This window comes from Galeopterus variegatus, unplaced genomic scaffold, assembly GCF_000696425.1.
Source record: "Galeopterus variegatus unplaced genomic scaffold, G_variegatus-3.0.2 Scaffold632, whole genome shotgun sequence".
Taxonomy (NCBI): Eukaryota; Metazoa; Chordata; class Mammalia; order Dermoptera; family Cynocephalidae; genus Galeopterus; species Galeopterus variegatus.
The window spans coordinates 382,008-395,951 of record NW_007726743.1 but is presented as its reverse complement, the minus strand read 5'-3'; the positions used below and the strand labels follow the sequence as shown (position 1 = coordinate 395,951).

Genomic DNA, 13,944 nt, shown 5'->3' with positions numbered 1-13,944 from the left:
GTCCGGTACGGGCGCGACACTGAGGGTTGCAATCCGTTGCCGGACACGAAAAAAGACAAAAAGGAAAAAAAAAAAAAGGACATTAGGGAAAGATGAAGTTTAGTATAAAGCCTAGAGGAAAAATTTATCTGTATTACTAAGATAGTCAAAGCTCCCAGTCCTATAAGTCAGACCATACCCAAGTAAAGAATAAAAATCTGCCAAGAGAGAAGCTTGTATACTTCTACTTTGGAATTGCAAGTACCCTTGTAGTCTGTTATAAGTAAAAGAAAGATATGTAGAATTCTGAGATCATTTGTATTGGAATGGGTTCTTCAGTGATGCCCTTTCTTTCCTGCTTAGAGGGCCTTCTTCTAGAATCCCTGTTAAGGAATAAACAATCTTCAGAAAATCACACTTTTGTTCTTAGTACTTAAATAGCCCTGGAACAAAACTGTTATAACCGAAAGGCTGAAAACAAACACACACACACCCCCACACACATAAAAACTGTCTTTACCTATCTATCTATTCTTTTACATTAACTTTAAAATAACTTTGCCAATTTTTCAAAATAAATTTAATTGAAGTTTTTATTGAAATTGCATAAAACATAAGATTTAACAAAAGATGAGCACACAACATTATTAATACTGTGTTTCTATTTAGCTATGATATATTTCTTTATTTCCCTTGTTGTCTTTTATATCCATCAAAATTTGTAGCTCCTGTACATCTCATAATGATCATATATTTCATTATTTCTAATTATTACAATGGGTTATGTGTTACTGAGTATTTACTACATGCCACCTATTATGCAATATATTATCTCAACCCACAAAATGCTCATATATCTAATTGGTTTTATTAATATTATTATTACCATTTTACAAGTAAAGAAACTAAAGTCAAAAGAAAGAAAAGAAAAGAGAGAGAGACGCCCAGTAGAATCAGACCCACAAAGACTTAATAGTACTGTCAGGAATATTATTAAAATTTAACATGATTCGATAAAAGCATGGGAGCATTAAAAAAAAAATGACTGAGCAGATCTGAAAAGGAGCCAAAACAAAATAAAAACATAACTATTAAATTCAAGATAGATTTGACAGCAGATTAAATATAATTAAAAAGAGAAATGTAAACTGGAAAACAGACTAAACAAATTGCCCAGAATGAAGCCCAAAGAAGTAAAAAATGGGAAAGTGAAGCCATTAAGAGAAGTAGAAGACAAGAATGATAAGATCTTACATCTAATTGCAATTTCAGAGGGAAATAAATGTTGGAAAGGGTTTTGTAAAAAAAAGGTAATGGCCTAGAATTTTTCAGAACTGATGAAAAACTCTAACCCTCATATTCAGAAATCTCAATGCATTTCAAGCTGAAGAGATTAAAAAAAATATATCCATACCTAAATACATCATAGTAAAAATAACCAAAAAAATAAATAAATAAAAAGTAGTAGTTATTTAAAGCAGCCAGAGGGAAAATTCAGATTATCCACGAAAGAATAAAAATTAGACTAAGAACTGATATTTTAAAAATGGAAACCAGAGGGGCCGGCCCGGTGGCGCACTGCTACAGTGCGCCGCTTGGGAAGCGCGGCGGCACTCCCGCCGAGGGTTCGGATCCCACATGCAGACCGGTTCAATACCCAGAGAGATGAAAAAGGAAAAAAAGCTAAAAAATTAATGTGCTAAACAACCAAGTTAAGAAGTTATGCAAGAGCAGGATAAAACCAAAGAAAGGGAATAAGAAGCCAAAACTTATAATACAGAAAATACAATTATATTCCTCAAAATGAGGGAAAAAACTTATCTCTAGGAGAACTAAATTAAAAAAAAAAAAGCAAACAAACAAACAAAAAGTTGAATGATTAGTTAAAAAATCTTCACACACAAAAAATCTTCACTAGACCCAATTGATTTTACCCGTATTAGAGTTATGCCAAACACTCAAGGAACAAATAATTATAATCATAAATTATTTCTGATTTTAGAAATGTTACCACATTAGCATGATACTGTTACCAAAACTAGACAAGGACAGTACAAGAAGAAAATATTATAGGCTGATCTCCCTCACAAATAAAAAGATATAAAAATCCCAAAGTAAACATTGTTAAATCAACTCTAGCAGTTTATAAAAAATAGATAATACATCATGACTAAGTTAGGTTAAACCCAGGAATGTAGAGGTGATTTAACACTAGAAAAACAAGTAGTTAATTACATTAGCAGATTAAAGGAGAAAAACTATATGATCGGCAATCATGTAGAAAAAGCATTTGATAAAATTCAAGATCCCTTCATGATTAAAACCTTTGCACACGGGCCGGCCCGGTGGCGCACTGTTACAGTGTGCTGCTTGGGAGTGTGGCGGCGCTCCCGCCGAGGGTTCGGATCCCACATACAGACCGGCCGCTCACTGGCTGAGCGAGGTGCAGGTGCAGTACCGAAGGTTGCGATCCCGTAGCCAGTCACGAAAAAAGATAAAAAGGAAAAAAAAAAAAAAACCTTTGCACACTAGGAATAGAAGGGAATTTCCCAATCTGATGGAGGATGTCTACAAGGGTTGCGATCCCGTAGCCAGTCACGAAAAAAGATAAAAAGGAAAAAAAATAAAAAACCTTTGCACACTAGGAATAGAAGGGAATTTCCCAATCTGATGGAGGATGTCTACAAAAAACAACATAATCAATGGTAAAATGTAAAAGGCATTCTTTTAAAAGCAGAAAAGAACAATGACCATTTTCAATATTATACTGCAGTCTTAACCAGAGAAACAAGGCAATAGAAAATAAGTAAAAAGGGCTGACCAGTTAGCTCAGTTGGTTAGAGCGTGGTGTTACAACACCAAGGTCAAGGGTTCGGATCCCCACACCGGCCAGCCACGAAAAAAGGAAAGAGAAATAAGTATAAGGGATAAAAACTGAAGAGAGAGAAAAATAAGAAGTAATTTTTTCTTAACTTGATATGACCACTACCTACATAGAAATCGCAAAAGAATCTACAGATAAATAATTAGCATTAAAAAAAGAATTTAGGGAGACTGCTGGTCAATATGAAAAAATCAAATGCAACAGTTAGAAAACCTAATTTTCAAAAAGATATTATTAGCAATAACATAAAAAAGTATGAAGTTTCTAGAGTTGAGTCTAATACAAGGCATAGAGGATATTTAACAAAAAACAAAATTATGAAACATCTCATGAAAGAAATGGACAAATATACCATATTCAAGGACTGGAATGCTCGATATCATAAAGATATCATTCTCTCCAAACTGATCTCTATATTCCATAGTATTCTAATTAAAATTCCAATAGATGAGAACACAAAGCCCAGAAATCAATCCATATATAAATGCAAACTTGAATTATGATAGAGATAATATTGTATAACAGTGGGAAAAGATGAACTTTTCAATTAATCATCCATACAAGAAAAAAATCAATTTTGACCCTACCTAAAGAAGACACAAAAATAAATCTCCAGCAGATTAAGAATAATGTGAGAAGCAAAACTATAAAACTTTTCAAAAATATAGTAAGCTACCTTAATAACCCCAGCATGGTCTAATATAAAACCTAAAGAAATTCTGTTCACCAAAAAATATTATTAGGATCAAAAACCCAAAAGTAAAAGCTAAAACTATAAAACTCATAGAAGAAGATATAGATGTAAATCTTTGTGACCTTAGATTAAGCAATGGCTCTTAGATATGACACCAAAAGCACAAGTGACAAAACGAAAAATAAATTGGACTTCATCAAAATAAAAAACTTTTTGTACATCAAAGGATACTGTCAGGAACGTGAAAAGACAACCTACAGAATGAGAGAAAATACTTACAAGTCGTACATCTGATGACGGTCTCATATCGAGAATATATATAAAGAACTCTTACAACTCAACAATAAAAAGAAAAACAACACAATTAAATAATGAACAAAGGATCTGAATGGACATTGCTCTAAAAAAGATATACAGGCCCGGTGGCGCACTGGATAAGTGCGCCGCTTGGGAAGCACCGCGGCGCTCCCGCCCGAGGGTTCGGATCCCACATACAGACCGGTTCCCGCTCACTGGCTGAGCGAGGCGCGGGAGCAACACCGAGGGTTGCAATCCCGTTGCCGGTCCCCGGTCTGGTATGGGGGCAACACTGAGGGTTGCGATCCGTTGCCGGACACGGAAAAAGACAAAAGACAAAAAAAAAAAAAAAGATATACAAATGGCCAAGACATACATGAAAAGATGCTCAACATCGTTAGTCATTAAGGAAATGCAAATCAAAATCACAATCAGATACCACTTCACCCCTACTAAGACGGCTATTGAGAAAAAAAGGTAAAAAATGAATGTTGGCAAGAAGGCAGAGAAAATGGAACCCTCATATATAGCTGGTAGGAATGTAAAATGATACAGTAACTTTAGAAAACAGTTAAGTAGTTCCTCAAAAATTTAAATAAAACATGGTATATTCATGCAATGGAATATTATTCAGTCATAAAAGGTAATAAAGTGCTGATACAAGATACAACCTGAATGAATCTTGAAAACATGCTAAACAAATGAAGCCAAACACAAAGGTCACATTTTATATGATTCTATTTATCCGAAATGTCAATAGTAGTATTTACCTGAAATGTCCAGAGTAGTATGGAAATTTCTATTTCCATAGAGATAGAAAACAGATCAGTAGCTGCCAGGGGCTGGGAAAAGGGGGAAATGGGGAGAAACTGCAAATGGGTATGGGGTTTCTTCCTGAAGTGATAAAAATGTTCTAGAGAATTAGACAGTGATGAAACCTGCACAACTTTATGGACACTCTAAAAGCACTTAATTATACACTTTCAGTGGGTGAATACTGTGATATGTAAAGTATCCCTCCATTTTAAAAAATCCTCTCTATTTTAAAAATCCTCCCTAACTAATGAAAAAAAGCAAAATGACAAGCCATGCTACACACACAATTGACAAGAGATTTCAGGAAATCCTAAAAATAAGAAAACAACAAAATCACTTAAGAGAATACAGACAAAAGACTTGAATGATGAACATAAATGAAAATAAACTCAGCCTCATTCCTAATCAAGAAACTGCAAATTAAAACCACAGTGAGAACTATTTCACATCTAACTGAAAAAAAAAAAAAAATCAAGAAAAGGCAAGAATGTGCACAAACTGGTACTCATATATGCTGCCCATGGGAATATAAAATGGTGCTACCATTTTAGCAAATTTAGTAGCATCTGGTATGCTCAAAGATGTGCATAATCTCTGGCCAAGCAATGCTATTCCTGGGCATATGCCCTAGAAAATCTCTTCATATGTAAATCAAAAATAGCAACATTGTATGAAATAGAAAAAAAAAAAACAACAGGAAAAAATTCTAAATGACATCAAATATAGAATGGACAAATTTTGCTATCTATAATCAGACAATATAGCAGGGGAAATGAATGGATGAAACTAATGAAACTGATAACAAAAAAATTAAGTCACAGAATGTATAAGGCATGATTTTATCCTATAGAACGTTGAATTTTCCATATTTTTGAACTTTATCTTTTTTAGGGAGACAAACATATATTCTTAGACTATATTAAGCAGTAAAAACAAATACTTACCTGTTTCTTTTTCAGTTTTAGGATCTGTTGTTCTACTTTTGCAATTTCTCGATCTACACGATCCATACTCTGTATTAACTCTTCCTTAGAAAGTTTTGAAGGTGAAGCATTTTGATCATCTCCACATGGTTGCCCAGAGATTGGAGAGGATGGAGCTTCATGCTTTCCTCCAAATGCTGGATCCTTTAGATAAGAAAACCAAGAACAATTTATTTCTCACTAATAACTACTGTTAGAGTCAAGATTCTCTTAAATAAAAGTCAATTTTAAAATACAGCAGAGCCATGAGCACTATTTCTCTAATGGTAGTCGTTTAGTAGTAATTTTCATATTCACACACATACAAACATACAATACACAACCCCCATGACTGTTTATACTACTTTTATAAGTTTAGATATATCATTGACTATTCTGAAGACCTTAAAAGCTATACAGAGTGCAGTGGCCAGGTGGTTGATCAGCCCTTAATGTAACAATACTGACATTATAGAGAATTACTGGGAAAATAATAGCACAATCATGACAGAGGAAGATACCACTTTCTAAGACATTGCTTTGCAATGGCTCTTCAAAATGGCTGAACGAGTAGATTGGGAAATAGTATCACTCCAGATAAAACTTGTGTATCCACCCAAATTAACAGCTATGATATGACTAAGAGTTCCTATCAAAAAGCTGTTGGGTTTTCTAAAGGCCAAAACTGAGATACAGAAGTCACAGAAATGACCAGAACTTTTGTTGCTATTATTCTGGACCTACTTTCATAAAGGCAACTAAGCCTGCCGAAACTACAGCACATATAACATCTCTTTAGCCAAAAATGCCATCCCATTTCACCTCCAAATCAGCAGAGAACTACAGCAGAATGAAAGCCTCTCCACCCAAAATCTACCACCCCCCCAACACACACACACAATTAATTTCCAGTCTGAAATATAAGTAATATTATAAAACACATGAATTTTAGATTAATTTTAGATTTAGTTTTCTTTTTTAAGATAGGAGAAGCCTAGAAGGACTATAGGACCCTAAAATGTATTAAATAATGATTAAGTAACTGTGGAAAGTCAGTAGTTCTGCACCAAGAAATTATATAGGAGATACTTGAATAGCTGTTCCAAAACTCCTTGGTACAGGGATTTCATCTAAAACATAAAATATACATTGCTAAAAAGCCTAACATTCTGTAATAGTATGCACTAAATATAAGAGGACTTCTGGGAAAATAAGATTATGGCTATATCCTAAAGTCTGTACTATTACTCGCTAAGAAAAGCATTAATAAAAACAATCACAACTCTAATAGACTTAATACACTTAAAGCTCCAGTATCATTTGCATTCAGTATACAGTTAGTCTTTGGCAGCTGAAACCCTGTACTTCATCCTTCCTCTGTTAAGATATAATTCCTTGAGGTACTGGCTTTCTAAAGAAAATACTATGTTTCATCAAAATAAAAAATCAGATCTGGGGTACAATCATCTTTACTGACCTTTAAAAACAAAGAATACAAGGGAAAATGTCTTCACGGTATCTTTCAACACTCAAATCTTCCCTAACACTGTGAAAAGCACAGCAGTTCTTGAATTCACTAAACCAGCTACTATATTCACTAAAAGAAGACTAAATGCAGAACCTTCAATTTTCTCGAAGTCTTCATATGTTGTAAAGGCTCTTTAATTATAAGATGGCTTGCTCCTGAGAACTTTGAAACATTAATGTACAGGGGAAAATCTTTAGTTGAACCACCAGGACTTCCATATTATATTAATATCATTCTCCAATCATATGCATATGAGCTAATTTTTGCTAGAGAACCATGTATAATAGCAAAACAGATTATATTTTGGTTTAGCAGATTTAAAAAATGCTCCTCAGATGATTCTGATGCATGCTCTAAGAACTACTATTACAAATCGATAATTCCACTGACTTCCACTCCAGTTAAATATTTAACAAAAATCAAATTCCTTGAGTACAAGAACTAGGTATAGAGTGGTGGTCAAATCAGACATGATCCATGCATTCATAGAGCTTACAACCTTGTGTTGGAACATCTAGTCTGGAAAATCTATTCTGAAGAAAAATGCTTAGATTCCTACCTCACATCTTATATAAAAATAAAAACCAAGTAGTTACAACAAACACTTACAAGAAACAAAAAATGGATTCATATTATCTTGTACTCAGGATGGCCAACAGCAAAAGGGATCATTTAAAAAAAAAAAAAGAAATAGATGGATCAAAATAAAATAGACAATTTTCTGTTTAACAAAATAGTAATAACAAATTTAAAAGGCAAATGATGGAATGGGAAAAGCATTTCAAAACATTAACTCCAACAACTCTATATAAAATTAAAAACAAACCAACAGAAAAGTGGGTGGCAGATATGAAAAAACAATTTGCAAAAGAGGAAAGATGAATAAACAATAAACAAAAAATGTTAAATTTCACTAAGAAATGCAAGTTAAAAACAAGCATTTATCAAATTAAAAATTATTATTTTTAAAAACAATAAATGTGTGGTGCCACCAAGGATACACCTTTGTACACTGCTGTCAGGAATAAGAACCAGTCTTACTCTTGCGGGTCAATCTAAAAATACTCACTGAAAGCCTTAAAAATATGTCAACACTGATCTGTAATTAATTATACTAATAAGAATTTACATTAAGGAAATAAATAAGAATATATACAAAAAATCAGCCTAATCAATATGTCACAATATTGTACTTATGAATAAACAGGTAACCTAAATGTATGACAACTGATTAAATAAATTACTTTAAATTCATATATGGAACACTAAGTAACTACTAACAGTATAGTTGTAAACTCACTGACACAAAAAGAAGTTCATGATATACTTAAGCAAAAAAATAGTTAAACAAAATGTACAAAGTGAGCATATTAAAATGCCCACAACAAGACTTCTGGTCAAGATGGTGGAATACATAGTCCCCAGCATCACTCTCTCCCACATATCAACTAATTTACAACTATTAAAAAGCAACAACAGCCAAGCTGGGGCCGCTAGAGCTCAGGGGAAGAGGAGGAGAGACCTACAGAGTGCACAAAGGTGGGAGAAGCCACGATGAGAGAAAGAGAAAACCTCTCTGACTGTTTTGAGCCCTGGCCGCTTCCAGGCTGGAGCTGCTGAGAGCACACAGCAGGAGCTGGCAAAATCCACAGCTGTGCCCTTTGGATGGAGTTCCATGGAGGCAGCAGGGGAAAAGAAAGCCTTGGTGGCCCCTAGGCCAGCAAGACCACTAACAGGGTTCCCGTTGACCCACAGAGGAGCGAGGAGCCACAACAATTGAAAAAAAAGGAGCCACTCAGAGGCCGGTGAGTCATCGCAAGGGACCAGCATACAGCCTGTCCCATGGGAAGTGTTTGCAGCATGGGTGGTGGGGGAGTACGGCCCACTGGGAGAACACTGGGGCACAGCAAGGACAGCTGATCTGCCCCCCAATCAGTGTAGGAACACTCAGAGGAGACAAATCAGGAATATAGAATTGCATGGGGTGCAGTTTGATGAAAAGACTCAGGCCCAGACCAGTGTTTCTACACAACCCAGGTGCACTGGATTCCACTAAACCCAGAAGTCCTATAAAGTCAACCATTAAAACCTGAGCTGCACAAAAAGCCTTCCCTAAGGAATCAACAGCAAAGCAGCCATTTAGCTCAACTACAGAGCTCAAGTACTGGTCCCCACAGGAAGTTCCCCCACTTTAGAAGTAAGCAAAGGACAACAAATTAGTTCCAGTGCAGAGTTTAAGTGGTGGGAACAGTAAATAATCCAACACAGAACTGAAAGAAAAAACAGAGTACCCACAACCAGAGACAAAGTTTGATATTAACTAGTAAAGGTCTCATTTCACCAAAGAACACCTATAACACCTAGAAAGAACGGAAGTCCCCTGGGCTACCAAGCCAGAAAGGGGGGACAACCAGGCATACCACCAGTACCAGAGGGCTCGACTGGGGTCCTGAGGCATGGAGCAGAGGAGCGGACCCTCTGCCCACAACAGGCACACTGCCAGCACCACGGGGCCCACTCGGGGTCCGGAGGCATGGAGCCAGGGACCAGACACCCTCCCACAATCAGGCACACTGCCACTGCCACCAGCAACTAGGTAAGGAGCATGCCAAAAACATCACCTCCTTGTGGGTGGCCCACCACAGTCAGCACAATAACTATGGCTGCCGCAAAAGCTCCTAGACACCACAACCACCATGTAGATGTCCGCCAGCCACTGGAGTGCATTGATACAAGGAGAGTTACCAGCAGAGACCAAAGAAAAGAAGAGGATGTCTCTCTCCACAAAGCTCATTCCAGAGTGACAGAAGAAACATCTGCTCTATGATAATACTGGGGACCTGAACACACCTCTAAGCATCGGACAGATCATCTAGACAGCAAATCAACAGAGTAACCTTTACTCTTTCAGAAGGAGAGAAGAAATCTAGGGTAATTAGAGGGGGGACGGAGAGGGGAGTGGGGAGAGATTGGACAAGGGGCATAGAGAATAAGTATGACTTGCAACAATATATATGCTAGTAATATTGATTTGATCAACGTATGTCAACGCTGAACCCCCTAAATATGTATAATCAATTATGATTCATAAAATTTTTTTTAAAAAAAATGGATATAAGACTTTCAAAACCATTTCTTTTAAATTTTGCCTATATAAGTTTGGATTTTCCACATTTTGGGGATGTGGAATCCAGTGTTTTCACTCAACTCCATATTATAGCTTTTCAATTTTTTAAGATATCCATTCATCCTGATTTACAATAAAATTAAAATATGCATAAAAATAATAAAATAAAATAAATATGCACAATAAGGAACAAGATAAAAACGTTAACAATGATTTCTAAGTGGTAATACTACTATTATTATTACTATTACTATTATTTCTAAGTGGTAAATACTACTACTATTCCTTCAAGCTTATCTAATCCTACAAATCTCTATTCTATAAATGATATACCTGGACTCAACAATATTGAAAAAAGAAAAAAAAACTAACAAAAGTTAATTCTTTTTAAGTCCTGAAGGAAGAAGGAAGATGAAAGAAGGAGGAGGAAAAAGAAGTAGAAGAAGAAGAAGAAGAAGAGTAGTAGTAGTAGTAGTAGTAGTAGTAGTAGTAGTAGTAGTAGTAGTAGTAGTAGTAGTAGTAGTAGTAGTAGTAGTAGTAGTAGTAGTGGTAGTAGTAGTAGTAGTAGTAGTAGTAGTAGTAGTAGTAGTAGTAGTAGTAGTAGTAGTAGTAGTAGTAGTAGTAGTAGTAGTAGTAGTAGTAGTAGTAGTAGTAGTAGTAGTAGTAGTAGTAGTAGTAGTAGTAGTAGTAGTAGTAGTAGTAGTAGTAGTAGTAGTAGTAGTAGTAGTAGTAGTAGTAGTAGTAGTAGTAGTAGTAGTAGTAGTAGTAGTAGTAGTAGTAGTAGTAGTAGTAGTAGTAGTAGTAGTAGTAGTAGTAGTAGTAGTAGTAGTAGTAGTAGTAGTAGTAGTAGTAGTAGTAGTAGTAGTAGTAGTAGTAGAAGTTGGAGTTGGAGTCATAATCATGTTTCACTCTTTAGGGGAAAAAAGCAGGACTAAGGGTCTAGGGTCTCGGGTTTTCATTCCAACTTAGGAGATACTACCTAGAGGTCACATAATTTTTCCTGACATCTGGGTTCTCAACTATAAGTAGAAATAGGTCATACTATAACCCAACATGTTACATTTAAATGAATGAGGTTTTAAGATCCCTTTCTGGTTAAAAGTAAATAAATAAATAAAATTTTAAAATTCTGTAGCTATAAGTTACATTTGTGGTAATTTATTCAGCCTTGGAAGGAAAACTTAACTGACTCTATTTAAAAAAAAATTTTTTAATGCAGCAAGACATTTCCTACAAACCCCATACAGGCATTTCACATGCTAAGGTGGGTCTCAAAACTCCCAATAGTTTATCCAACCTCTAGGTTATCTCAAATAGCTTTTTCCCACCCAACTTAATATTTTGTAAATTTTTAAATTAACGTGAAAGTTGAAAGAATGATATAACACATTTATCTTCCATCTAGATTCACCATTTGTTAATATTCTGCTATATTCGCTTTCTCTATATAAACACACACACCCTTTTTTTTTTCAGCTGAACTATTTGAAAATAAACTGTAGACATATTTACTATCCTTTAAAAATCACTTTTTATCATACAAGAACTCAAAAGAAATTGAGTGGGTCTTTATCCAGCTGACTTCAGGGTTAAAAGGACAATTAGCCATAAAGGTAAATAAACTTTATGAGATATTTGATGACAAAAAAAGATATTTGATGACAAAAACATTTTAAACTTCAATATGCTTTTTAAAAAGTTGAGACAAGACACTGGGAAAATATTAACATATGTTAGTAAAAAGGTTAACAATTCACTGTTAACAGAATTTTTAAAATTACTAGTTTATTCTAAAACAAATATTTTCTCAGTACCTATTAAATGTCAAGTATTTCCTAATCTGCAGATTTAACAACAAGCAAAACAGACAGTTGGAAAAGATAAACATAACAACAAAATAAGGGCATAGTACACAAGCACACATGTCACAAAAGATGAAAGGTAAGTAACAATAAACACAAGGAGAAAAATGGTTTGATCTTAATAGAACTCTCTCATAAATTCACAATAAACATTATTTGAAATGTCACAAAATAAGGCTAAGTGTTAAAAGCAGTTACCTCTGACTATGCAGCATGATGACTATAGTTAATAGTAATGTACTACAGTCATGCGCCATATAACGTTTCAGTTAACGCTGCACTGTGTATATGATGGTGCTCCCATAAGATCATAATAGAGCTGAAAAATTCTTATCACCTCGTGAGGTCTGAGCCATTGTAACTTTGAAGCACAACAAATTACTCACATGTTTGTGGAGGTGCCGGCATAAACAAACCTACTGTGCTGCCCATCCTATAAAACTATAGCACACACAATTATGTACAGTACATAATACTTCATAATAAATTATTATGTTACTGATTTCTGGACCTACTATACTATACTTTTTATCATTATTTTAGAATATACTCCTTCTACGTACTAAAAAAAACCAAAAACTTTACTGTAGAACAGTATGGTGTGCTATGCCAGCAGCAGTATCACACATCTTGTGTTCACCGAGTCTTCTGATTGCTTCATTTTCTCCTATCCTTGTTGTGTTCATCACAGCCCCTAAGCATGCCAAATCCGATGCTCATGTTGCCAGTAAAAGCCATACACGTGTAGTAGGTTATACCATGAGGGTGTGTGCAAGTACACACCATGATGTTCACACAACAAAATCACCTAACGACACATTTCTCTCATTTCTCAGAACGTATCCCCCATCGTTAAACAACTCATGACTGCACCTGAAAACTGCTAAGAGATTTTAAATGTTCTCACCACAAAAAAATAACTATATGAGGTAATTAATGTTAATTCACTTGATTTAATCATTTCACAATGTATACATATATCAAAATATCACATTGTACACCGTAAATATACACAATTTTTATGTATCAATCGTACTGTAATAAAACTGAAGGGATTTGTTATTTTCGAGTTACAGAATTACAGGTAGCGTTTTTCCACTGTATTTCCCAAGGTTTCTATAAGTATGTTTTACAGGCTGAGCATCCCTAATCCAAAAGCCCAAAATCCAAGAAACTCCAAAATCTGAAACTTTTTGAGCACAGACACGACGCTAAAAGGAAACACATTTTGGGCTTCCAGATTAGGGATGCTTAACCAGTACGTATTCTGCAAATACTCCAAAACCTGAAAAAATCTGAAATCCAAAACAATTCTGGTCCCAAATACTTCAGATGACAGACATTCAATCTGTACGTATATAAATTTGAAACAATTTTTTTCTGCATAAAAATTATAAGCACAGTTAAACCTTACCTAAAATGTGTTTTCTCTCAGGCAGCAAGTTAATAAATTGCTACTGAATTTAAGGGGCTTACATAAAATTTAACTTAAATTTAACAAAACTGGCAGTCTTGAGTACCTCTGATCACATTTTATAGGCCAACGAGCCAGTACAAAATGCTTGAGAATTATTCAATAGAAATTTTTCTTTACAACAGTCCTCAGATTGGTTTCATTTACCAAAAAGTCAAAAGTACTAACTTTGAAAGTCTAGAGCACTAAATCTGTGGTTTTTAGTTTTTCTTAACAAAATTTTTACTTTCCCATAGCACTAATCTTTAGAGATTGGCCTAACTGGGACTTCCTTTTAGGTCGGCTATGCCTAAATATGGATAAATAAACATTACAAACCTA

The 13,944-nt window shown here is 34.9% G+C and overlaps 1 protein-coding gene across 5 annotated transcripts in view; it reads right to left on the bottom strand.

Annotated features, from left to right (window-relative positions):
• Positions 1-13,944, bottom strand: part of NCOR1 (nuclear receptor corepressor 1) — a 143,760-nt gene that overhangs the window by 114,495 nt on the left and 15,321 nt on the right. For all 5 annotated transcript variants that reach the window (XM_008570807.1, XM_008570809.1, XM_008570808.1 and 2 more), the window contains exon 4: positions 5,615-5,797. In XM_008570807.1, coding sequence (XP_008569029.1) covers positions 5,615-5,797 — 183 coding nt within the window. The remainder of the gene's footprint in view (positions 1-5,614; positions 5,798-13,944) is intronic.